This window comes from Pezoporus flaviventris, unplaced genomic scaffold, assembly GCF_033815535.1.
Source record: "Pezoporus flaviventris isolate CSIRO_AGI_PZ_B2104156 unplaced genomic scaffold, CSIRO_AGI_Pfla_v1 ptg000057l, whole genome shotgun sequence".
Lineage (NCBI taxonomy): Eukaryota > Metazoa > Chordata > Aves > Psittaciformes > Psittacidae > Pezoporus > Pezoporus flaviventris.
In genome coordinates this window covers 1,378,471-1,404,649 of record NW_026892605.1, presented here as the reverse complement: position 1 = coordinate 1,404,649, position 26,179 = coordinate 1,378,471, and the positions used below count along the sequence as shown (strand labels likewise).

General features: G+C 36.4%; 1 protein-coding gene across 3 annotated transcripts in view; it reads left to right on the top strand.

The window, feature by feature from the left end:
- The window catches only part of MAP3K1 (mitogen-activated protein kinase kinase kinase 1), a 57,059-nt gene that overhangs the window by 19,608 nt on the left and 11,272 nt on the right, over positions 1 to 26,179 (top strand). For all 3 annotated transcript variants that reach the window (XM_061469348.1, XM_061469347.1, XM_061469346.1), the window contains 10 exons: positions 13,871 to 14,021; positions 16,413 to 16,619; positions 18,337 to 18,537; positions 19,424 to 19,540; positions 20,095 to 20,243; positions 22,635 to 22,756; positions 23,463 to 23,544; positions 23,669 to 23,846; positions 24,611 to 24,901; positions 25,295 to 25,416. In XM_061469348.1, the coding sequence (XP_061325332.1) occupies positions 13,871 to 14,021; positions 16,413 to 16,619; positions 18,337 to 18,537; positions 19,424 to 19,540; positions 20,095 to 20,243; positions 22,635 to 22,756; positions 23,463 to 23,544; positions 23,669 to 23,846; positions 24,611 to 24,901; positions 25,295 to 25,416 (1,620 nt within the window). The remainder of the gene's footprint in view (positions 1 to 13,870; positions 14,022 to 16,412; positions 16,620 to 18,336; positions 18,538 to 19,423; positions 19,541 to 20,094; positions 20,244 to 22,634; positions 22,757 to 23,462; positions 23,545 to 23,668; positions 23,847 to 24,610; positions 24,902 to 25,294; positions 25,417 to 26,179) is intronic.

Genomic DNA, 26,179 nt, shown 5'->3' with positions numbered 1-26,179 from the left:
AAGGATATGCAATGTCTTCTACATAGAGAAGGTAAGTATCTTCTTAAGATAAACTTACTCAAAGTAGAAATAAGGAAAGCAAAGCCTGTACTTTGTGTATCAATTAGTTTTCTCAGCACTTGGAAGGGTACCCGAGTACCCTCCTCCTTCTTGACTGCTGCAGGAGCGGATTTGATGATTACAGTTTTTGGTTTTTTTTATCTTGCCTCAGGATTTCGAAAGAAAGGAGGAAGCTCAAAGTGTGTGTATGTCTTTATGGGAATTCTTTAAGTTATTTTATTTGTAGGCCTTCGATATTTTGGTTTTGTAACAGTGAGTTTTGTTCCCTGACCTACATTCGTACAAAAACTGGCATGTAAATTGAAATAACCAATGTGCATTTGCTGCTAACATAACTTCTGTTAGTTTCAGCTGTTTTTCCCTGAGGTCAGCCCAGCTTTTTTTAAACATCTCTGGTTACTTCATGTGACATACCTTTGGTTTCTAGAGTGCAGACTACCTACAACCCAGCAGAGGAGAGCTTACATCAGATAAGGTCAGTTGGGTATATTCACATAGAATCATCCTCCTCCAATTCCTCCCTGGAGCAACGCATTGCTGGTGAACATGGGGAAGAAGCTAGGGGAAGAGGTTGCTCAGAGGTTGTTCCTGTGGTTTTACTACAGCATGCACAGGCAGTTGCTGTTTGACATAGAATACTGGGCTGGGTGAACTTCTGGTTTGGTCTTGTAGAGATGACAGACTATGTAGCTGGGAGCCGTGTAAATGCACAAGGGTCTGCAGCTGCCTGTAAGCAATAAGCTCTGCTCTTATATTTATCTTTGAGTCACGCTGCTGTGCTTGCTTTCTGTCCTGAAAATATAGTGGTTTATTCCTATCATAAATTGGAAACAAAGGAAGTAGTTATTTTTTGGGATCAATCTATTAAACAGAAAACAAACAAAAAAGTAGTATTTGCTTTCAGAGTGTTAAGCTTTCTAATTCATAGAATAATAGAATGGCTTGGGTTGGAAAGGGCCCTAAGATCATCATTTAGTTCCAGCCCCCCCCCCCCCCCCCCCCCCATGGGCAGGGACACTTCACACTAGACCATGTTGCCCAAGATGCTGTCAAACCTGGCCTTGAACACTGCCAGGGATGGAGCACTCACAGCTTCCTTGGGCAGCCTGTGCCAGTGCCTCACCACCCTCAAAGCGAAGAACTTCTTCCTTACATCTAACCTAAACTTCCCCTGTTTAAGCCCATCACCCCTTGTCCTTTCGCTACATATCTAATCTCATGGCTGCAGGACATAACCCCAGCTAACTTGCTGAATAAATTCAGGTTGAGGAGCAAACTTCAGATTTTGGGGTCTGTGGTTCCTTCTTCTGCAGCTTCATTTTAATAATAAAACTTTCTTCATCCTATGAAACTCTAGTATCCAGTGTGATAAATCCCACTGCATGTGGGGCATCTCCTCTACTGGAATAACTTTGCCTTCACAGCATGAATACTGTTAAAATGGAGCACCTTACTATTACGATGTTAGAAGACTGACTGAAGCTTATTCATCAGAAATGCCATTGTGTCTATTTTCTTGGGAAATTGGTGCAAGACCATGTTATGATTGTACTGAGATAAAATCCAGTTAAGCAGTTTTCCATTTTCTTCTTACCAACCTCAAATTTCAGAATGTGTGGTGTTGGTTTTAGGTTTTTTTTGTTGTTTTGTTTGTGGTTTTTTGTTTGTTTTTAAGTCAGAGCTGTATCAGCAGGGAGGAATAGAAATTAATAATTGAGATGGGAGCAGGAACTCCTCAAACTGACATTGCTGCTGAGAAGATGGTATATGGAACTGTTTCAACAGGTTACCTATGCAAGTTAGATAACTTCTGGCCCCTGCTTCCTCTGTAGTGGCATATATAGCTGTTCATTCAGAACCTAGGTATTTAAATTACCTAATGTGTTTCCAGGCTTGTTACCATGCCAGTTCTAATGTTAGTACTTGATCTAAGAATATTCTAGCAGCAAATTCAAGTTTCTTCTTGCATGTAAATATTTTATGGACCTTCTATTATTTTTTAAATACTGTGGTGTTTGTTGTTTTTTTTAATGCTTAAAAGAATTTTACCCTATGTAACTTAAGTATTTATGGCTGAAATTTAGGTCCATAACTGAGCTGAATAACCTAAAGTACCCACAACAGCTGTAGCTTGGCTTTTCTTTAATTGATACGAAATGGCACTTACAAGAAATTATATTTGGATGTCTTGCTCAAGTAGGTTTGGTTTTAGATGAAAAACTTAACTTTTTGCTTTTCATTCCTCACAAATTTTGAAAGCTGCTTAGTAAAGAAACAAAAAAAATGGCAATTTTTTTTTGTGTTGTCCCTGGAATAAATTTTCAGTAATCATTATGAATCTCCAGTTTTACAAATGTTCTGTATGTGGTTTGGTTTGCCAGCATTCCCTGAGATTCGGTTCAGCTATTATTAAAGACTGTATTACAATGTTCTACTCATTCTGTGGTTCTATAATGTTAAAATATCTCTTGTCACGTACTGCTAGTAGATTGGAAGTGTTTAGATCTTTGTTGCAGACTGCTGTGAGCTGATTAATGTTGCAAAAAAAATGCAGTACTTGTCATTCTTCTGTTTTATGATCTAGTTCAACTCTGGCCTGTAATTTCTTAAAAAAGTCTAATTTCACTTTTGTTGTATGAGTACATCATTTGGAATATTGAAAATATTATTGGAGCATTAAAAATATAATTGTCAGCTTTACTTGGGTTTCAGTTAAAATTCAACATTCCTGTTTAGTTGATTTTGTGTTTTCTGATGAGCTAATTAGAAAAAATGTTGTATCTTGTGTTTATGCATGACAGGATTTAAGAAATGAATTGCAGAGTGTTTTTCTTATCAGCTTATTTCTTAATGTATTGAACTTTAGGAAGCTGAACTTAAAAACTGCTGTCAGGAAGTAGTTATTTTGAACAGAGCTACAGAGAAAACAAAGCTTTCCATTGAGGCTTATGTTTGAAATCTGCTGCTTTCATGTGGTAGCTAGCTCTATGCCAACAATATATCATTTCTTAACTGTGCCTCTTTCCTGAAAAGGGGAGCACAGCAGTCCTCATGAGTCTAAATGCATGTCACACACTGCTGTAACTGCATTTTGTCACTAGCACTTGAACTAAATTTAAGGATGGCATTTTTACAGTAGCGTGGTCTCCTGGTCTAACCGCATGTTTGCACACACCACCAAGTGCTGAATTCTGTATTACATCAGTTGCACTGGCAGTGCTAGGCAATAAGTTGAAAACTGGTGTGCTCTGGGAGTCAAGGGCTGCAATTGTGTTGCATCCCCCTAGAGCAGGTGAGTGTGGCTGTAAGCATGACCGTATTTCCTGCCTTTTGTTATATTTAAGTTGTCTGCAATACAACACTGCTGGGGCAGTTTAATATAAAGTTTAATATGTTGGCAAATACAGGTAATGGGTAAAACACATCTGTGCATTTAAACAGTGTTCCTGTTAAAAGTTCCCTTGTGCAGGATACATGTGATATGCTTGCAGCAGCATCCAGAGTTGTTCTGCTTTTGAAACTTGACGGAACTACAAAAGTACTGTCCTGTACATAGGGAATTTGTAGCAGGCTATCCACTTAACGTGGATTTCTAGAATGTTAATGTATTTCTGGCAACAGAATTTATAATGAAGTACATTCATTTTATGATCCCTTCATAAATGAGACACTTGTACCGGAGACTGACACAGTTTTAAATGCTTTTCCTGTATTACTTTAACTTCCCCTGCAAGTCCCTTTTTGTAAAAATTAGAGAAAATAAACAGTTTCTGAAGACAGTGGCAGTACATGTGAAACTCTGGTGGTACTTTACTTTACAAAACCAAAGACATGCATGGATAATATGAATAAAATACCTGCTATTCAGGACCAAAGCTTCTATTGAGCCGTTTTACTTAAAACTGCAAAAATGTTTTCAGTTCCACTGCTGCCTGAATCATGCTCACTAATTTCTAATGATCATAGAATCAGCTAGGTTGGAAAAGACCTTTAAGATTATCAAGTCCAGTCATTACCCCAGGACTGTTGTGGTGGTGGTGGTAGTGATGACTAGGAAGCAGAGAAATATAAGCAAAATATTTGTAATATGGCTTTCTCTTACTTCAGAATACTTCAGGATGGGCAATGTTGGTTGGGGTTTTTTGTTTTTTTTTTTGTTTTTTTTTTTTTAGGGAGCATATTAAGAAATGTAGAAAAACAGTAGTTGGGACAAGGAAGTATTTTCACTTGAGTGTGTTGCTGATGGAATTCTGTGTGAAAGATTTCAAGGGTTAAATGTAGATGAATGATACGCAGCTATGTAAGTTATGCTATTAGTCTCTAAATCTCCTTAGTGATGGAAGACACCTTACCAAAAAAAAGTGGATGTTGATATTTCACTCTTTGTTTCTATGTTCAACAACAGGCACTCCTGAAACAGGGACCCATGTATTTCTCCAGGGTTTATAGCTTAGTTATATTTCACAAGTTCTGTAAAAATTAGCAAGGCTCTTCTATACTAAGGTGTCATTTTAAAATGAAGAATAGTCTGCAAATCAAGATGTTCAAAAACCATGCTGTGAATTTGGGCTTGGTAAGAAAACATTCTATAGAAAACTTAATTTATTGTTTTAACTTCATTATGGCCTTGCTTCTCATGTGTCGTAGTGAAATGTCATCTTCCAGACGGACGACAGGAGGTTTCTCTTTTGTTTATACAACTTTCTCAAATACGTATCATGCAAAGTTTGAGAAAAATGTGGAAATTCTTTGCATGTGCGTGTAACTAAATGATCAGCCTATCAAAGCTGGTTTTAACAATTTTAATCTTGGCACACTGGATCAAGTTTTCTTTCTATATACCTTAGTTTTGGCTTTTAATAAAGTTGCTGTTATAAACACAAGTACATTCTCTTTTCTGGTCTCAAGGAGGCAGTACCACTGCTTTCACTTCACTGTAAAGTTCAGATAAGCATCAATATTTCGTGATAGCCTGACCACATGTTTTATATCAGTTTTTTTTAAATTAGTGCTTTTGGGTGGGGATGCAGTGATGAAGCAAGGAAACCTTGTCATTGCTGTACATGAATACTTAGGCATTATGAACTTCACATGGGAGTATCCCAGCATTCTTCCCTGTACTGGGAATATTCATGAAAGGGCCTTGCTGTTGTTGTTTTAGATTTCTCAGTGTAGGTTGATTGATAACATCTGAATTCCAGAGAACTGCTCCATTAAATTTTAAGACTTGATTTATGGAGTGTGAACACAATTGTGGACTGCAGATGGATGTTTGAGGGTTGCATTCATGAGCTTCCACGAGTAGTCCACGAAAACTTAGTGTTAGCATTGCACAATGAACGCAATTTTTGTCTTTTGGGCTATGTGAGAGAGCAATTTAAATATCTGAAAGTACAGCTGTGTGTTAATGTTTGTCTGTTTTTTCTTTGAAGCCATGGACTTAGCAGCTATCTCAGCTGAAACGGTGCTTGAGGGTACTGCACAAATGGTTAATAACCATTTGCTCTCTTGCTCTTCAGGGTCCTTTAGCATGTAGGGATTGCATGGCAATTCTTAGACAAATTTTAATTGCATTGCTTGCTGTTTCACAGCTTGGAGTCTTTCTGGCAGTTCTGCTTTGACTAAGTTAATCAAAAAGCCTGAGTGGCCCCAGGCTTATTCTGTAAGCTGCCTTAGAAACTGTAAAAAAGTCATATTTACTGAAGAAAACTTAATATCACTGGTGTTCAGTGGTAACTGATAACTGGTCAACAACAAACAGGAAATCAGAACCTGTTAGTTTGAATGCTGACAGCCAATTTCTGATGAAATAAAAAAGTTAAATAGGCAGATAGTTTAAAGGAAGTATCTAGTATCATGCATTTGTAGTTAAGTATTCTGTTCTATTTCTGATGATTGTCAGTATTAAATATTTAAAACAAGTGCCAAATAAAGCAAAACTCTAATTTTAAGAACATTATTGTAATCCTGTTTAAGTTCCCTTTTCAAGTGCATTCAGTATGTGAGAGAGATTTTTGTCATTGAAAACATGTCTCCTCTGCCTGATGTATACGTATGTCTCTCTATTAGTCTGCTTCAGATAATTATCTTGCAGATACACTTGGCCTGCATCCCACCGAAAATACCTTTTGTGCTTATTTTATAACCACTGCTGTTGAGTGCAGGTCTCTCAATAAGCAAGTAAATGCTTTTTTTTTTAAATCATACTTATTTTGTAGCTTCACCAACATAAGATTACTTCCTCTTCTAAAACAATGGTTGTTTCTTTTTTTTTTTGTGCTTGTGGGCAAGGATAAATGAAAAAGCTTTCTTACAAGTCACTTTAATGTGATACCTGTCCGTGGCAATAAAGAAGACTACTTGAGTGTGCTGCTCTGATGTTTTTGAAATGAGTGTGTTTGAGATTTTTGAGTTTCAATTGTTCGACTTTTTACAGTTTTTTTTGAACTCCCTTGTATGTCCACAAAACTTGGGTACCATGGTTGCCTGTGCTTATTCCTGTCCATAAATTCCATGGTTTTCCAACTTTTTTTCCTCCTTCCTGGGTGATCCGTTTCAATCAGACAAAGATGACATTGGTAAATTTACCTGTTCTGATTCAACAGTAGTATATGAAAGTTGGAGTTGTTACAGTTGTAACTCATTTTAGCCAAAAAGGTAAAGAGAAAACTTTGATTCCTTTTCAACAGCAGTAAGAAATGGTTCATCATTCTGCCAAACATACAGTTGGCATGACTTAGTTTTACTAATTTTAAAATATTATTACTTATTTCCAGTCTATTTTGTGACCTCAAAGTCCTACATGAGTTTAGAGATAGATTTGTTCCCACTGCTATATAGGAACATATACCAGAATGTTCAAATAATGCAATACGGGGAGATGGGTGAATATCAGTGTAGTCTTGGGGTTGTTCTGTAATGTGGGGGTTTTTTTTGTCCTGTTGGTCATGTCTTAATCTTTATATACTTCTTAGATACAGGATTGCTTTCAGTGTTCAAAGTGGTGTAGTGGTGTAATCAGTTACATTTTATGAATTTTTACAAAACAATAACTACACAATCTTGATGGAAGGAAAAAGACTTCTTGTACCTGGCAAGCATGGAGATCCTAAAAAGTGCTGTCCTTGAATCAGAAAGTGCTAGTTCATTTAAAAAATAAATGCAAGAAATAAGAAGTAGCCAAAGCATTTTCTGCTGAAAGGCAGAATTGAAGTCACCATCCCCAGCTTCCGCATATCATTTACTTTATTTGAATACAAAATGATATTTGATTTTTTGCGGAAAAGTGTAATGCTTTTTTGTGTATTTTATTTTTCACTTACTATTTTGCCTTTAATGATTACTGATCCCAGAGGTCTTGATAACGTGGGGAGTGTGGTCAAACTGGGATGCAGAGAGCTGGTTTGTAGAGCTCTACAAACTGAGCACTACTGTAGCAAGGAGAGAGATGACAGTGCTTGGTGGCCCACAAAACTTGCTGAGGGTTGGCAGTAATCTGGGAAATCAGTGGCATAACAGAAATCTGAAGGTAGTAAAGGCATTTTTTTTCACTACTCATGTCTATTTAAAGCTTTGCACATTGTCAAATAATGTTACTCGTTCACGAAACTGGACTTAGTAAGACCACATACATCTCAATAGATAAAACGAAATCGTTTAAGATTGTTTCATAGGGTAATATAAAATATCCAGTTAACCCAATAGCTTTTACTTTTTACATTCCCCCTCAAATACTGTAGAAATGCTCAATACTGCTTCTGTTTGCTGTTGCATATATTAGCATGTTTTGCATAAGCATAATATCTATATGTTTTCATATGCATGTATCTTTTCTAGATGTATGCAATGCTGTTTTTATCTGTTTTGGCAGGGTGCCCATTGTTTGTGAAACTGTTTTTTTCCCAGGTGCTTGCATATGGGAGTTCATTTTGTGCTTAGGAGCCTGCGAGGGAATGGCTAAACTGAAACTCATGTGCAAAACCTTTCTGATCAAATTCTGTTCACATGTAACTTAGTGTCCTTTCTCAAATCACTGATGACAAGCTGAAGCTCTTCTAGGTGATGTCTCTAGTGTTATGCTTTCAGACTGCTATGTGAATATGTTTGCAATTTGTATGTCAATTTTTAAGCAAATACTGAAGATACCCCTTTTCCTTTATCTGGGCTCCTTTTGAAGGAATGTGTACTCACTGCATTTTCACTCTATGTAATTTATAATTAATACCAAGAATTTAATTTCTAAAGAAGCATGTGTTACTATAAATTAAAAACCTAAGTACATTGTTAAAGTGAGATATGAATGCAGCAGAATGTTTTTCCTAAAACAAAATCTCAGAAATACACTGAGGATGATTTAAAAAAAAGTATATTTTTGTTAAGGAATAGTATGTATACTTACTCTCCTGTAATTGGCTTCCTTGTTTTGTTATCACAGGCCTATATGGTTATTATGCTTGCTATAACATTGATTTTTAAATTATTTTTATTTTTAAACTCAATACTGCCTCCTCATCAGATAAGATTCCTGCTGTTAGTTTCTGTACTATAGATTTTGAAGAAGCTGAAAGAGGACTTACTGAAACTGTAGCCATTTTTAGCCATATGCTTGCAGAAGTTTTGAATGCCTTTTCCTGTCATTTTTTGTCATGCTAGCTTGTTTTATCTTACATAAATAAACATTTGTAATAGTAGCTGCCATTGTTAAAGTGGGTGTAGTTACTGTATGCTTGGCCTGTGGCTAGATTAGTTGACAGATACCACAGGAAAGTCTCCTTGTCGCACAGGGAGATCATGCTCTCCCCATACATGCAGAGCACTTGACAGGACATGTACACATGTACACACTGATGCATTTGAGTTGGTACTGGGAGATTAAACAGCAGAAGGGATGAGAGCCCTAGGAGCTTTTTGCAATACTTGTTTCAGATATCCTGTAACCTTCTTAGGAAACATGAAGAAGAGAAGTCCATTTCATTAACTTTGCAGCAAGCATCTGTTGCAAATACGGGCTAGTATTTATTTGCGTGTTTTGTAGGACTCATTTTCAGTGGCTCTTGAACAGTGCCAAAATCTCAAAGTGTGGCCAGGTTCCTTCAGAATCCAGCCAATGGAAGCAATACAGAGAAGCTGTTTGAGCAGCCAGGGATCAGGTTAGGAAAGCTAAAATCCTGATAGAATTAAATCTGGCCAGGGACGTTAACAGCAATCTGCAGGTACACTGCTGATAAAATGAAGACTAAGGAAAATGTGTGCCCACTCCAGAAGAAAATGGAAGACCTTATTACACAGGATATGGAGAAGGCTGAGGTACTGGGAGAATAAAGAACACTCACTGTAAGAGATCATGTTTGAGATCATCTAAGGAACAATAAGGTCCACAAGTCCATGAGACCTGATGACATGCATCAACAGGTCCTAAAAACTGGTGGAGTAGCTCAGCCACTCTACATCGTGTCTAAGAAGTTTTGGCACTCTGGCACAGTGTGCTGGCTAAAAAAGGGGAAACATAACTCCCATTTTTGCAAATGGAAGAAGACGTGGGGAACTACAGGGTAGTCAGACTCACCTCTGTGCCTGGCATGATTATATAGCAAATCCTTCTGGAAACTATGCTAAGGCATGTGGAAAATGAGGTGATTGGTGACAGCCAACATGGCTTCATTATGGGCAAGTTTGCTGGCCTTCTGCAACAGGGTAACTGTTTGTGAACAAGAGAAGAGTGACTTACATCATTTACCTGGACTTGTGCAAGATTTGACACTCCTGCATGATATCCTTGTCTCTAAACTGAAGAGGATGACTTGGTGGATAAGGAATTAGCTGGATGGTTGTACTGAAAGAGTTAATTCTTCTAATCTCTGTACATCCATCTGAGCTCCTCCCCAGTGTTGACTGTCACCATATATGACATTGGGACTGAGCAGAATATATGATTTCTTGTATATTTGTGCCGTGTTTTTCAGTGCTTTTCCACAGAACCCAGGGCTCTTGTTCTGACAACCTGTTGTTAAATGCATTAATTGTTCTGATGGAGCTGCTGTGCAACCACTTGTTCGTGAATATTTTCTGTGGTCACCAATGGTTTGACCACTGCTGATATGCAAGTTACCTTACCAATGCGCTTCATACAAATGTAAAATAAATAAAAATAATTAAAAAAATAATAAAATGACTCAGCAGCTTACAACTTTTTTTCCTCCCTTTAGGTATTTGTGGATATAGCAGACAGAGCTTTCCTTTTCTTGGTGAATTGACTCTTAGCTGTTTCAGAACTTGCCATTTTCCTGTTTTCCTGCTGCTCATAAAATCTGGTCCAGCTTGGCTACTGAATAAAGCTGCTTGCCCAAATACAATAGCAGAGAAGCAAAGAGCTGTATCTAAACATTAAGAACAGGAAAATTATTTGGAACTATGATTCAGCTTTCCCAAATTGTTATATGCCCTTTGTAAGAATAATACTTGCAGAGAATAAGTATTAAATTTACTGAGCTATTCAGAAGTGAGTCTTGCTTGTGCATTTCATAGTAGTTTGCTAAATAACAAGTGTATTGCATGCCTTGTTTTAAAATATTGAATCATTGATCCATAGAGAGCAAGTTGTTAATGATCTAACTATTCAATTACTCTTTGCAAGTCTTCAGAATTAAGACAGAAACAAAGGGCAATGTTTTGCCTTCTTTATTGCACAAGATGTTCAGTTGATTCTTTCCATGCAGTACGTTAATCTTATTGTAGTTAGTTTCATAGCTCACGAAGCAAATAGTCCAAAGTGGATAATGCAGTTACTAATGTGCAGACCACTGAGCTTATGCATTAAAAAAAAAGGCAGTTGTCACACTGTTGAGCTTGCTTATTACTTTAGAATTAAAATTTAGGTTTATTTCCTTGGCATTTCTTGACTAGTAATACAGGAGTGATGCTGTTGGTTTGAAACTACTGATGAAAATAATTGAGAAGATCTGTAATGCTGCCCTTTTGGGAGGGTGCAAAGTTTGAAAGTGAAGTTTTATCTGGAATAAAAGGTCACTTCTCTTTTTCTTCTGATTCATGAGAAGCTGAAACATTTGAAAGCAAAATGCTTGCTCCATTGTGAAGCAGGGGTTGGGCTGTTGAGAAACAACAGGCACCGTAGTCAAAGCTAGAGTTTCTCTGAGATTTGGATTTTGGCCTGCTCATTAGTCACTGCTGTTCAAATAAAGCGCCACCTGGCAGTCACTTCAGCACGTCGTTACCTTGATTTATGAATAGGTTTTGCTGTATGAAGATCAGAATGCTCCCTATGCTGCAGGATTAAATCCTCAGTGGAATATACTCCGGATTTATTATTCATGCATTGTTCTGAGGTACAGTGATAGGGAGACTGGCAACCGAGCCATTGTGCATCTTACAGGGAAACTTCAGCTTGCCTGGAATAGATGAGGGGTTTGCTTTAAATTAAATTAATAAGAATTTTAAAAGTGCAGGTTCAGGGACACAAAATAAAGATTTCTTGTAGTATTCAGGAGCTCTTTGCAGTCACAGGGAAATATTTTTTTCCACAGACCTAACAGCATCAGAATAGTCAATAAATATTTTAGCCAAGCTTGAGTTAAAATATGAAGTTTTCTTGAGCACTTCAGAAAACATTCTATAAAAATACATGTAATACTTCTGCAAAAAATATAATCATGGTTTGCTCAGCAAAACCTTTCAGACTTGGTTGGTCTTTCCCACCTGCACAGAGGAAAGGCACAAGAGTTCTTTGTGCAGGCAAGAGTAGATCGGTTTAGCTGTCACATGAGAGGAAGATAGCTGCTTCTGCTTTTTAGAGAACAAGCACAGATTGTGAAGCCTCTACTGTTGTATTACATTGTTCAAGGGCCTCTAAAAGGCCTTTTTTTTTTATATCAGTAGGGAAGTTAATCATGGTTATATGAACAAATGAAATACTGTGTCATTCTTTCACTCCTGGGATAGTGTTTTCTGTCTTATACACAAAATACTCGTGCAACTAAGATGGTTCATGTAATGGAATAACTAACATAAAAAAGAGTATATTTAAAACTTGAAGCTGTATAATTTCAGAGCTGTACTGTTCTTTAATGCCAAAATTTTTGTCTTTGAATGGATTTTTTGACTGAGGACAAAATACGAAGTTGACCCTTCTTACACATAAGCTGTTCCCTTATTTTAAACTTTTAAGGCACATTCTCCATTTGAAGTCATCCTGCTGCTATTAAATCTTTGTTTGCCATGAACTATCACTACAGGGTTTTCTTTAATCTCTGTTTCTAGAAAGCAATAGTATGGAATTCGGTGCTGGAACATAAATGTCAGTCAGCACTAGTTTTGAAGTTATGCATTAATACTTAACTGCTGAAAAAAATCTTAGGTGGATTGTGTTTCTCTGTATAAACATTTTAAAGTCTTTAATTGCTGGACAGAGTTCTGAGTGTCTAAGATCAGTTATTAACAGTAGGTTTGGATGCTGCTTGAAAGAAAATATATTTTGTTTACAGTATCCATCTGCTTATTAAGTTTCAGCACTAAACAGGAAGACTTATTTCCTGCCTCAGAATACTTTGTTTCCTTTGTCTTTACAATGAGAGAAAACAAATATAACAGGAATGCTCCTTCTGACCAGGGAAAACTTGTAATTTTTCTAAGTAGGGTTTTGTCATAAGTAAACCGTAGTAATGCATTGCTGATGCAGATAGGAATTGTAATTTCAACATCTTATTGCAGTGAGTGTTACAGGGAGTATGCTGTAGGTCATCATGGCATACATAAATGTAGTTTGAACTGCATAGATAAATGTTGTAGAAGCTAAAGGCTACATGCATGAAATCAGCGGTTGAAACTAGTATTATAGCCTTATCTCCTCCCACTTTGAGTTGTGATTTGATTTTTTCAGATAAAATTTCATTTTGAGACTTGGCTTAATCAACTTGCTTACTTATAAAGACAGCTAACTTCAAGAAGATGGGTGGGGATCATGTGCTGCTGCTTAAGAGTGTGGTTTTCTTGGTGATTTAGTAGATAGCTCAACAGAGTCAGGAAATCTTCCAGACTCTTCGTATTTTTCAGTGTCTGACAGTGTTTTTTGCTTTTTTGTTGTTGCCAGCAATCACAATGAACTACTTTGCTGTAGTTCAAAAAGCACAAGCCTAAATGGATTACACTTTCATTTTACAGATATGAACTTGCTGTGAATTCTGCTGTAATTATATCTGACTTGAAGAGCTATTGAGTCATCAGTCACTTGGAAAGCAGCTCTCAAGGCCAATAGCCATGAGTTTAAACATACATACAGTGTATTAGTTTTGAAGTAGTTTTTTAAGGAAAAGTTCATGTATAGGAAGAGGCGCTGTATACATAGTTTCACACTTGTGCACTGTATGAAGGCAAAAAATTTTCACCACTGATTTACACTGATTTTGTAAACTGTTTTAAGGCAGAGACTGCAAGCTTTGAATTGCCAAGGGCTCCACGAACCACCACAATGCTCGTGAAACCTTTGGTGAATTGCATGACATGTAGGGTTATTTTTGTATTGGTTTAGTATTTGCCAAGACTTTCCTTTTTACTGGGTGTCCAAACAGAATATGCATTTTAATGGAATAGCCCTCCAGACAGGTATGCTGCAAATGGCAGACTAGCAAATTATTCTTGAAAGGCTGGCTGCAGTTTGTTGGAAGTAATGTTTTAGCAGCTGCAGTGTAAAGAGAGGGAGAACAGGATGGCACAAAATTTAGGAATGTTATGGTGGTATACTTTAACTAAAATTAATTGTGTGTATGACTTTTGTTGGTTTTATTTTTCTTTGCTGTAGTCGTGACATGGAGAATAAAGAAACCCTCAGGGGGCTGCAAAAGATGGATGACCGCCCAGAAGAGCGCATGATCAGGGAGAAACTCAAGGCAACATGTATGCCAGCCTGGAAGCATGAATGGCTGGAAAGAAGAAGCAGGAGAGGCCCTGTGGTAGGTGGCACTTATGAAATGGCCATATCTGTAACACCTGTTACAAATTAAAATCCTTTAAATTCCTTTCTATTAGAAATCTTGTTTTCTTAACAATTTGCATACTCATAATTATGGTCCTCCTGTTCTTTTTTTTTTTTTCAAGTGGTTTCACAGGAAACTGTAGGTGACTTTCTGAAATGTATGCATTTCTTAAGCTGTATCTTTTAGGAAAAAGGCATATAGCTGAGCAGCTGACTTGTGTATTATAAAATACTGGGACAACACTGCCCTCTAATGTCTTTAACAATAGCAGCTCCCGTTCATTAGGTTAAAACCCACGCCTATGTGCAAAACTGCACTATGGTGCTTTATACTCCCTTGATACTCAGAGGTTTCATGACTTCACTTTTCCTTAGTTGGAAAGTGTTAATCTTCTGTGTATTGAAACAGAAATATATGGAATTTTTACTAGAAGGAAAATCAAACTGCAGTCTTACTAGAACCAGGCAAAACCAAACTTGTGTAACCCCTTCACACAAGTCTCAGCTCTGCTAAACTTTGGTTGCCAGAGTATTCAAATAGCCTTTTGGGTAATGCTTTTGAATGAATGGCTCAGAAGTGGTTTTAAGAATTGCAGGTAGATCAAATACAAAACTTACTAACAGAGTAACAATTCTATTTAATATAATGCTCACTAATTAATAGCCATTAGTTATCTGTTGGTGCAGTTGCATTGATTCATGTGATTCCCATATACTGCTTGATGGCAGTGTTAATTTAAAGATAAAAGCATCTGATTCAGTAAAAAAGTGTTTGGGGACAGCTTTTCTAGGACAGAAATAAGAGGGTTCTGTGGTTAACTTTTTGTCATTAGAGAGAACATTGAAAATAGTGCACCAAAAAAACAGTTCCTCAACGGGTCAAATAACAAAACAGTTCTTTAATAATTTTTAAATGCATCTTGGTTACTGCATAACTTGAAGTTGTTTCATTGCTCAGGCCACTTCCCTTGAGGTTTCTCGTATAACTTGTCCATAGGCACATGAATCTGCATTCTGACCTTCCAGGAATGTGAAAGCGTTACAGGAATCAGTAGGACTTGGAAAAAAAAAAAGAAAAAAACAAACCAAGAGGCCACCCTGCTTTTTATACTTCTCTTTTGTCCTGTTCACTTTCATAATCAGATACCAATCTCTTAAACAGTATAATGCCTTTTTAAAGTAAAATGAGCAGTTCTTGGGTCAAGGCTATAAAAGTGGGTTTTTCTACTCTTAGACAGTGCCTAACTATTATGTCACAACCTCCTCATTGTCCTCTTCTCTGTAGCCTGCTGAAACTGAAATGCATTTCTGGATAGTGGAATAGCTTCGGTTCGATGAGTTAAATACTTCAGTTTAAAATAGCATTTGACCTTGTGGATGCAGTCCAGATCATCAGGTAGAAAGGCACTGAGTCTGTGTATGTCTTTCTCCTTGTACCCCAAGCAGAGGAAGCCCCTTCCATTTTTTGCCTAAACCAGAGATCTCTGGAACTTTTAGGAGAGGTCTGCTCTTAACCTGAGGTGTAACCTGGAGCTTCCTTCCAGCTTTGAGTCAAGCTCTAAGACATGGAAACATTTAGAACTAAAATTACCCTCTGTGACTGCTTTTAATTTGATTCCAAGGGCCTTATGCATTGTGTGCGTCTGAGAGGCAGACAGCCGAAAGTTGTCTTGAAATATTCCATACCTCACTGTCAAAGTGCAGTGTTAGTACAACAAAGCACTTTATTGGGAGTGTATGTACTCACTTCTGCTTGAGCATGTATCCACTCTTGTAATGCAGCACTGTGCACAATGGATTAGCTCAGATACCAGATGTGGCATAGCTGTTTTACTTCTATGGCAGGCAGAAAACCCAGGTGTGCTTCTTATAGAGCACGGTACACCTTAATTCTGCTTCAGTGTCTCCAGGTTTAAAGTAGTTTTTATTTTGCAACAAGCGTGCTGAAAAAATAGCAACCATAGTTTTCTCAATTGATACTGTATAAAACAGATCCAATGTTTTGGCTCTTAATAAGCAGGCAATGCCTGTAGAAAACAGTCTTTTGGCTCCAGCTATCAAAATTGGTGAACTGCTGTTCTTTGAGATGTCATGAATGACAATTATGGAAGTACTTTGAGAATCAAATCAGTTGCTGCTACAACTAATGTAAGCAGCACAAACAGAAAAAATTCTCACTTTTTTTTGTTGCATGTAGATTAAAAGATAACCCATATTAGATGTTGATACTAGAATCTAGGAAGTAAGCAGACTTCAGATGTCTGGATAATGTATTAATTACATAATGCTAGCAAAACAACTTTTAATGAATTTTGCTGTAGTGTAAAACAATCAATTTGTAACTCTAACATGTTTTAATTTCTGCAAGGTGGTGAAACCTATCCCTGCTAAAGGAGATGGATCAGACATGAACAAACTCTCTTTAGAACCTCAAGCTGAAGGACAAAGTACTGCTTCTTCACCTACACAGAAAGGAAGACGTAGTCCTTCTCCTAGTAGCTCCTCTTCATCTTCATCTAGAACGGTTAAATCTGAATCACCCGGTGTTAGAAGAAAAAGGGTATCTCCAGTGCCTGTAAGTAGCAAGCTGTGATGTAATTTTCAGTTTGCCTATATTCTGCAATCCTTTGCTTACAGAGGCAATTAATCCTCCTTGTGTAGGGCAAAATGCTGATACAAATGAGTTATGACAGGATATCACTTGAGTGAGATATGCAGAGCGTCTGATGTTACATTTCTCGTGTATGCAATTTTAGTCTCTAAAGTTTGAGGTTTTTGTTACTTCAGTCCTGCTTTAAATTTTTATTTGTAGGAAATAAAAAAATATAGATACTTAGTCATGAAGATGTGTATTTGCTCTTAACTTGATTTGCACAAGGAGGTGCTAATACTTCGGGGTTTTTCCTGCAGTTTTGCATGTCGGTTCTCCAGGCAGGTATATTCCATCAGGGACAGCATTATTGACTGTATTAAGATTCCTGCAGAAAAGCATTACTGGTATGCTATTTGTGATCCTCTATTCCAGAACTGATCTTTATGTACAGATTAATAAGATTTATGATATATGCTTTGTTAGTAGACTAAACTCTGTTATGGCATTTGAGAAGATCTGGAATAGAATGTCTTGAGCAATAGTAACTGACTTCATTAAAGAAGATCAAGAGTATAATGTTTTGAGTGACAGTGTTTAATGGGTTTCCTTGTTATGAAAATGCTCATCCACAATTAAGCTTCAGTCGACTTGTCTAAAACTTCACAGTGAATTACAGCAAGAATACAGTCTTATTTGCTTTTATTGTCCTGTTGCTCTAAACAAGGTTTCCAAACCAAACTCTGTACTGCCATTCCGCATTCCTCTGAACTGGAAATGAGTATCGCAAGTTACAGTACTTCTATTGACAAGAGAAATTGAAAGGGGGGGGGGGGGCAGAAAACCAACCAGAAGAAAAAAAAACAGAAAATTCAAAACCCCACCAAACTATTTAGACTTTGATCCATATTTACTTGATTGGTTTTCTTTGTTTTACCTTAACCTTTCACATGGAAAACCTTAGAAGTCTAGACTGTCTCTTACTTATCTGATGGACAGTAAGTTTATTATAACTTGTATTGTAAAATAAAATTCAAAGTGGATGTAAATCAAAGCAGAAGAGCTGAAGTTCAACAAAGTCATTAATGCATATTGTAGCATTAGAAAAGTGAAGAATTTAAATGAAAAAAAGTTTAAAAATGTTTAGGCCATTGAATTTTTGATCATGGGCAAATGAAACACAAAAACCATCCTGAGCTGAAAGTTGCTTTAATTGTGCAAAGGAGAGGAAGCTGTGTCCTTTTTCCTTTTCTTTGGAATTTCTTTTGTTCTTCATTGACTGTATGTTCCCTTTTGTAAACTGTAGTCATAGGATTTCCTCATTTCTGAAGTGTGTTAGCATTATAACCTTATATAACAATTTCCTCTATTAAGTCACAAGTCTATGATTATCTTCTGATTGAATTATACTTGATAATTCCATAGTAATATGGTAAGGCAACCGATGAAGGCTTGAAAACAGAAGCAATTTAAAAGACTTCTGTAATAATGAAAAAATTTCAGTTACCAAAAGCTTCAGTTTTCCTTCTGCCCTCAAATTCTGGGCATGGAAGAAAAGAAATCTTTTTATTATCATACAGTCTAAGCAGGTTTTCGTAGTTTCAGGGACCAACAAAACCCAACAAAATATACCCCACCAAATCAGCACCTAGTTAAACTTGCTGTAATCCTGGAAATGCTTATGATGGTACTGCATATTTAGTTTCAGACTGGACGAATAACACCACCTCGACGAGCTCCATCTCCAGATGGCTTCTCTCCATACAGCCCTGAGGAAACAAATCGTCGTGTCAACAAAGTTATGCGAGCCAGGCTGTACTTGCTGCAACAGATAGGACCCAACTCTTTCTTAATTGGAGGAGACAGCCCTGACAACAAATACAGAGTGTTTATTGGGCCTCAGGTAGAGAACATCTTTGTGTTGTCTGTAGCTTTTATTAATTTAGACTTTTATGTATTTATTTATTTACTCTTGGAAAACTGTTCAAAACCAAATTTGGTCAAGTTAGTTGCCAACCATGATAATGGCTGTGCAAAGTAATGTTTAAAAGTTGTAATCTGTGCTGATGTAATGATCAGCTTATATTTTGTCAAATACATAGCAAGTATCTTAGTTTTGTCTTAAGTCTGTCTTTAAAGAAAGACTCCAGTCTTTTTCTCCTTCCTAGAAATGGCTTCAAATTATGTCTTAAGTACTTCAGTAAGAATTCGGCCACTTCATTTTCCTAGTTTCTCACTCTGAAACACTTTATTGCATCTGTTCATGGGATATATATAAATGACAAGCACATAACATCATTCCTTTAATATTGTGATAACTTCGTTAATAATACCCAAAGTGAGGTCCTTTTTGTAGACTTTAATAGTACTAATTTGATGCTGCATTAGGGAATATTTAGGGTTCTGAGTAAACAGACGCATCTCATTTAAGTTTGATTGCTGTCATGTTATGGATATATGGAGATTATATGCATAAATCCTTTCCAGTAGGAAGCATAGCAAGAACTTCAGTCGGCGTTAAAAAAAAAAAAAGTTGGTTAAAAAAAAAAAAATCAGTTGAAAACTGATGTTGTAATTTTCTGCTTTTCACTGTATATTCCCGAATAATGCTTTAGGAAATATTGTAGGCTGTGTAAGCCATTTATGCCTATATGTGAAATATTTTGCATTAACTTTTTTTTTCTTCTCAGGGCTGGGGGGCAGTATACATTCTGTGATGCATTTGAATGTGTGAAATTATCTATGTAATTATCAATTCAGTAGAGCTTTAGCATATACTTTCTTTGCAGACTTGTAGCTGTGGCCGTGGGACGTTTTGTATTCATCTGCTGTTTGTTATGCTGCGTGTGTTCCAGCTTGAACCCTCAGATCCAATGCTCTGGAGAAAGACACTGAAAAACTTTGAGGTAATCGATTTCTAAAAGATCTAAAGCAGATCTAAAATACACACTCTAGGTAAAAGTCTTTAGGACAGTATCTTAAAAATGCTGAAAGCCATTGCTTTGAAAAGCAATAAGAATGTATGTTTTTAATTATATCTTTAATTCAATCTCAAGAGCTCTCTAAATAGAAAGAAAGTAGCTGAAAATAAGAGACATAACTAAGAGGAACAGTGGAGAGCTGTAGTTTAGTGAGCAATTCAAATTCTGGATTTTCTGCTCAAGTTTGTTTACCTGTCTAACCAATTAGCTGAAAAGTAAACAGAATGAGGGTCTTCAGAAGTAATAGTGTGTATACTTGAAGCTCTTGTTTAGTAAGCAAATAAGTTTTTTCTTGTAAAGTGTCTTCTTTGATCTGTTTGTAAGACTTGTGAAATTCTTGGTGCTGCTACTGCTGCTAATGCATTATTGTGAAGGTGAATAGAAATTTTGTAGCAGTAGTTAAACTTTGGTAATGTTACTTTTAATTACAAGCTATTCATAGCATAAATACAACTGTTGCTATCTCTTTCTGATGTTAGGTTGAGAGTTTGTTCCAGAAATATCACAGTAGGCGTAGCTCGAGGATCAAAGCTCCATCTCGTAACACCATCCAGAAGTTTGTCTCACGCATGTCAAATTCTCATACATTGTCATCATCTAGTACTTCTACATCTAGTTCAGAAAACAGGTTAGTATTTTTCTAAAGGAATTAAAAGCTTTATTCTGTAATTTTCTTTGAATTTTGGAGGTTTAGAGTCACCTGCATTCTTTTCTGTTGAAAGCTGCTTTCATTTCAAGCCATGCTAAGTCTCTGTATTTGCAAACAATTGACTCAAGCATGCGTTAGTCACTGTGGGACCAAGTGGGCATATTTGCTTTAAACCCCTGTTTGAAAAATGTTAGGTAGAGCTGTAGAAAGTGTTTAGTTTTGTTTGGGTTTTTTTCGATTTTTTTTTTTTTTTTTTTTTTTCTCTTTTTTGGACCTTTTATGAATTTGGAAAACAAACTTCTGAAATGTAAGTGCATATATTAACCTTGGAAACCTATTTGTGTGCATTTGTTCAAATACAGCACTTGTGCAGAAGTTGAGAAATGAAGAAACAGGATTTTTCTTTTTCTCTTACCCCACTTTGGAGAATGCTTGTGTCTGTGATAGTATGCTGCAAAATTTTTGGGCAAATGCACTCTGTTTGTGTAAACATATAAAATACAGGTTTACTTACATTTTTATATATGTATATATAAAAAAAATCATCACCTAAAATGGGTGGTTACATTATTTTGAGAGCTGTTAATCTATTAATTTTTTTAAAGTTGATATAATATTAAGCAGTGCCTTATTTATCAATGTTAAGTGAAGTTTGATTCTTCAGTTATTTTTCCCGTGACTCCTTCTAGAGTGCTTTTGCATATTCTTTTCCTTGATTTTGAAAAGATAATGGTTAATTTTTAAACAAGTGAGCTGTCCATTCATTGCTGGGTGAGCTAAACAACCTCTAGAATTGTCAAACTATAGAAGGCAACCTAAATTGTGTCTTGAGTAAAGTGAAGCATAATTTAAGGAGTACATTGATAGGTTACTTTGTGATAATAAGCTTATAGTTAGATTAATATATTCAGACAGGTTTATAATCCTGATGTACAGATTGAGACCTTCATTTCCTATCATCTTTTATTTATTTTTCCAGCTTGCTCAATTGTGTCAGCGTAAAAAAAAAAATTGCATAAACAAAGCAGTTAAATATGTAGTTTCCTCTGGAGCTACTTATCTGTCAAGCCAGTTCCTTTAAAAAAGGAATGTTTTTAAATTTTATTTTATAGAATTGGCTTCATTGGACTGTGAACTTCACTACAATAGTTCTCATTTTTACAGGATGAAAGATTTTTCAGCTGTTTCACAGTACAGCTGATATTAGTTCCTAGCATTACTGGTTCCATGAGATAAGTTACTGTTTTGTGCAAGTCTAATCTTGCATGATGTAAGTATGTGAGCATCAGCTTCGAGATAAGAGTTTACTCTGTTCTTGTAATTATTGTGACTTGCAAATATCTTTGGTTTATTGCTAATTCTTCAAAAACAAGGTTTAATTTAATACTTGTCTTTCTATACTTGCTGTGGAAATGAGTTTGTAAGATTATTTTTGTGGATTTTTCAAGGCAAAAAGCATCAACCATTTGCAAGGATGTAGAAGTAAATATACGTGTATAGAAATTAGGCATGAACAAATTAATTTAAAAATACATCAGGTATGGGGTTCCAGCAGACTTCTGGACACTCACAAACTATAACTTAAATTTTTGCTGTGAATAGTAAGCTTTGTACATTTAAACAATATTACTGAAGATTTAAATCTGTGTTTTTCTCTATGTGTTGTTTAAATTCAGAATAATTTTTCTAAGTCTTTTGTGATATGTACTTAAAAATTAAGGTGAGGATGAACAAAGTGGAAGCAAGTGTAAAATAGAATTTTTTTTTAAAACAAGCTACATGTGATGTGTGTTCACATGTATCTGTTGCATCTGTTTCTGCTAGTGGCAGAGAATTATTGAGGGGCTGTTAACTTCTGGTAATTTTTTGTGTATTATGTAAGTTTGTTAAATAGTATTTACAGTTTCCTGTAATGGGCTAAAAACTACCTTGTGACTCAATACTGTGAAAGGATTGTGATAAAAAAAAATGTGGGTAGCTTTCAAAATAGAAAACAATCAAGTTTTTTTCGAAACCAGATGATGAGTGAAAAAGTAAAGGTCGGTTCATTTTAAGAAGAAACCTTAGAGGAAAAAAGAAAGTGCCCAGCACTGGGCCTTTCAATCTGATTGGTATCTGACCTAGTTTGAAGAGATGTCATGGGTTTTATGACTTTCCCTTTCATTTTAACAAAGTGTTGTTTGTACGCAGTGCTTCTAAAGTTTGATGGCTTAATTATTCAGACCAAGGTTCAGCAGTATGATTTGTAAATAACTGTAGTTATTCATAAGTGACTTTTTCAAAGCTGGAAGTTGTTTTTTTTTTCACTGTTACAGGATGTTCTGAATTCTGATACACCACTTTTACAATCACAAATATCTATTTTTGTAGCATGAAGGATGAAGAAGAACAGATGTGCCCCATTTGTTTGTTAGGCATGCTGGATGAAGAAAGCCTAACTGTGTGTGAAGATGGCTGCAGGAACAAATTACACCACCACTGCATGTCAATATGTACGTTGTCATCTTTGTCTGAAGTTCTGGTGACTCTAAATGTGCAAAAGTTTTACAACTTAGTGTGTTTTCATTGTTTTTTTTGTTTAAGTCAAAAAAAAAAAAAAACCAAACCTGCTCATAAGTCATGACTGGTATTTCTATGTGAGAGTTTGGTATCATCGAGGTTCTGTTGATATTCCTTACTTAATCAGCTATTCACAAATAAAATATGTAATTTGATGCTTTGAGAAAGAAGTTAACTGCAGGGCTAGAGGTTTGAGCCTCTTTCGCCTGAGTGAAAAGACTATGTCCAGTTTTGAGCAATGTTAGGAATAGATTTTTAGATTTATAGATTATATAGTGAATTACGAAGTATGCTTACATGCTACATTAAGTATATGAATACTTACATTTTGCTTTAACAAAAAAAAAATCCATCTCCTGTATTTTAATACTTTTTAAAAAATTGCCTATATTTGAGGTTCAAAAGGAAATGCATTTCAGTTCATAACTTTAAATGTTAATTGTAGTGATAAACTGAAGCATTCCTTCGTGCAAAAAAAGTGTAAATGCCTGTATTTATCAGGCTGTTGCAAATGGCTCAGTTCAGAAGTGTCTATGCTGAAACTAACATTCTTCAGTAAAACTTTAAACCAGAAGATGGCGTTACTGTTTCTATACACTGTAGAACAGAAGTATGCATTATCCTGTTGCTGTGTTTCAGGGGCAGAAGAATGCAGAAGAAACAGAGAGCCACTTATTTGTCCTCTTTGCAGATCTAAATGGAGATCTCATGATTTCTATAGGTAAGGATTTAGTCTGTGTATAACAAACTGTTTCTGGATCCTAAGCTGATGTTCCCAAACGTGTTGAAGTATTTACTTCAGTACGTTTAATTTGTTAATCCACATCATTTGTTGTGCTCTGTAGTCATGAATTGCCAAGCCCTGTGGATTCTTCTGTTCTCCGTATGGTTCAGCAACAAACTCAGCAGCAGTCTACAGCTGGATCACAGAGAAGAACCCAAGATAGCAGTTTCAACCTTACTCATTATGGAGTCCAGCAGGTCCCTTCTGCCTATAAAGATTTAGCTGAGCCATGGATTCAGGTAATCTTACTTTATATAAAAAGCTTCAAATGTAAAAACTGATTTTTGACTGGTTTTGCCAGATTCATCATAGCAATTCAGAAATTTTATTCTAAATCCTATCAGCTTTGTAGTTGATTGGAAAGCATTATATTTAATGTGCATAAGAGGAGAAGGTTTTCCAGTCTTGTTTAACTGGAGTTTCAGTTTTGGACTTCATCTCAGGCCCCAAATGAAGGGTCCATGTAATAAAATGTAGTATTCTAATTTTGCCTGTGCAAGTGTGACATCAATACAAAGCTGGCATTTGTTGTTACTCAAGTTGTGCTACAAGAGCTGAATGACATTCTAGTTAACATCTTCTAGAGGTGGGTTCAGCAGAGCAGGGGGTCACACACTTAAAAGTGGGAGAACTTGTATTGCCTTTATTTCTGCTGTTGTTTTTGTCCAGTGTAGCTGCATTGTTAATATCTGTGTCTAGAAACAAACTCCATAGTGCGTAATTAAAATTCAGAGTGAATGAAACCATGCAGTCATCCCCTTCCTTCTCTTAAGAAAGTTTTTGAAGAACCAATAACTTACCATTTATGACGTTTCTTTTCTGTCACAGAATCTTTTTTTTAAGACACTGTACCTTCTTACACATTTTTATTGTCAGGCTTCTTGAGGTGTGTGTTTGTTTTTCACCAGAAACATTTGTTTGTTGTTCTTGATTTCTCTTCTTGGGTACTTAAGTTGCAGTATCACTCAGTTTGACTTCTGCAATGTTGCTTGTTCCTTGGCAGGTATTTGGGATGGAGTTAGTTGGCTGTTTGTTTTCTCGGAACTGGAATATACGAGAGATGGCACTTAGACGTCTTTCCCATGATGTTAGTGGTGCTCTATTACTGGCTAATGGTGAAAGCACAGGAAATTCTGGAAGTAGCAATGGAAACAACACAAGTGCTGGAGCTCTGGGAGCAGCTAGTGGGTCATCTCAGACCAGTATCTCAGGAGATGTGGTGGTGGAATCCTGCTGCAGTGTGCTGTCCATGGTCTGTGCTGACCCTGTCTACAAAGTGTATGTTGCTGCTTTAGTAAGTAGTTGTTTTCTTGTTGTATCCTAGTAGGGGAGGGAAAGGGAGGTGATGGATGAAGTCAGGAACCCTAGTAATCATTGTCGGGCACCACTGATAACTTTTAACCATCATCTGAAATTGGGATGACCAGAATCCTCAGCAAAATTATGTAACTCCACTGGCCAAGTAAAAGGAAATGCTTACTGCAGTGCTAACAGTACTTGTATGACTAGGTTCTTTCCAGTCTCAAAAGATACATGACTACTCTTAACAGTGAACATGTAGTAAGCTGTTTATCATTTGAATGTTTCACTGGTATTTTGAATGCAATTTATATAAAACTATTTAAAACTCTTTAAAAATATGTACCTGATTTAATTTCCTGGGTATTGTTTTTTTCCTTCCTCTTAGAAAACTCTGAGAGCCATGCTGGTGTATACTCCCTGTCATACTTTGGCAGAGAGGACTAAACTACAGCGACTTCTCAAGCCAGTTGTAGAGACAATATTAGTTAAATGTGCTGATGCCAACAGGTATGATGTCTTACAAACTTCACATTCCTTTTGGATTGTTACTGAAATGTCTTCAAGCTTCATTTATGCAATTTATGTGGAACTAGGAGACCATTTGTAGTTGGGGATGAAATGTGAGAATTGTAAGTATAAATATATCATGTTAAAGTCTGAGTGCTACCAGCAAACATTTGGCTTTAAATATGCAGGTTTTGAAGGCACCTCACTGTACTTTTCTAAAACTTACAGATCTTAGATGATACTTTCATAAGGCATTTTTCTCCCTTAAAGTAAAGGAAGATGTTAGGTGCAGTCAGGAACCATCCCCTCCATCTCAGATGATATTGTTTTGGTTTAATGCGCCTTTAAGCAGTCAGCAAGTACCCTTCAGCAAGTACCAGTCATGTGTTTCCTACTTCAGCAAAAGCTGTTGCACATCTGTGCCATGAAGTGTTAATGTAACACTTCTACTTTTTTTTTTTTTCACAATGTGATATTAGGAGATAACTGTTGTGAGTAAATGCCCTTGGCATTTCTGGCTTGAGTAGTCCTTGTCTTCCTGTCCTTAGCTAAACAGTTTGATTTGCTGCACCAACCATTTCTTCTTTACATGTGCTGTAAGATAGATGCAGAAGTCCACCAGCTTGATTTTGTGTCTGTTTAGGTTTGGTTCCTAAGCAGCATTTCATCTGATACTGTAGCTAGAGATGCTCAGGCAATAGTCTAGCAATAGAATATCTAAAGTTAAGGGAATAAGTGAAATCAGACTGCTCCTGGATGCCTG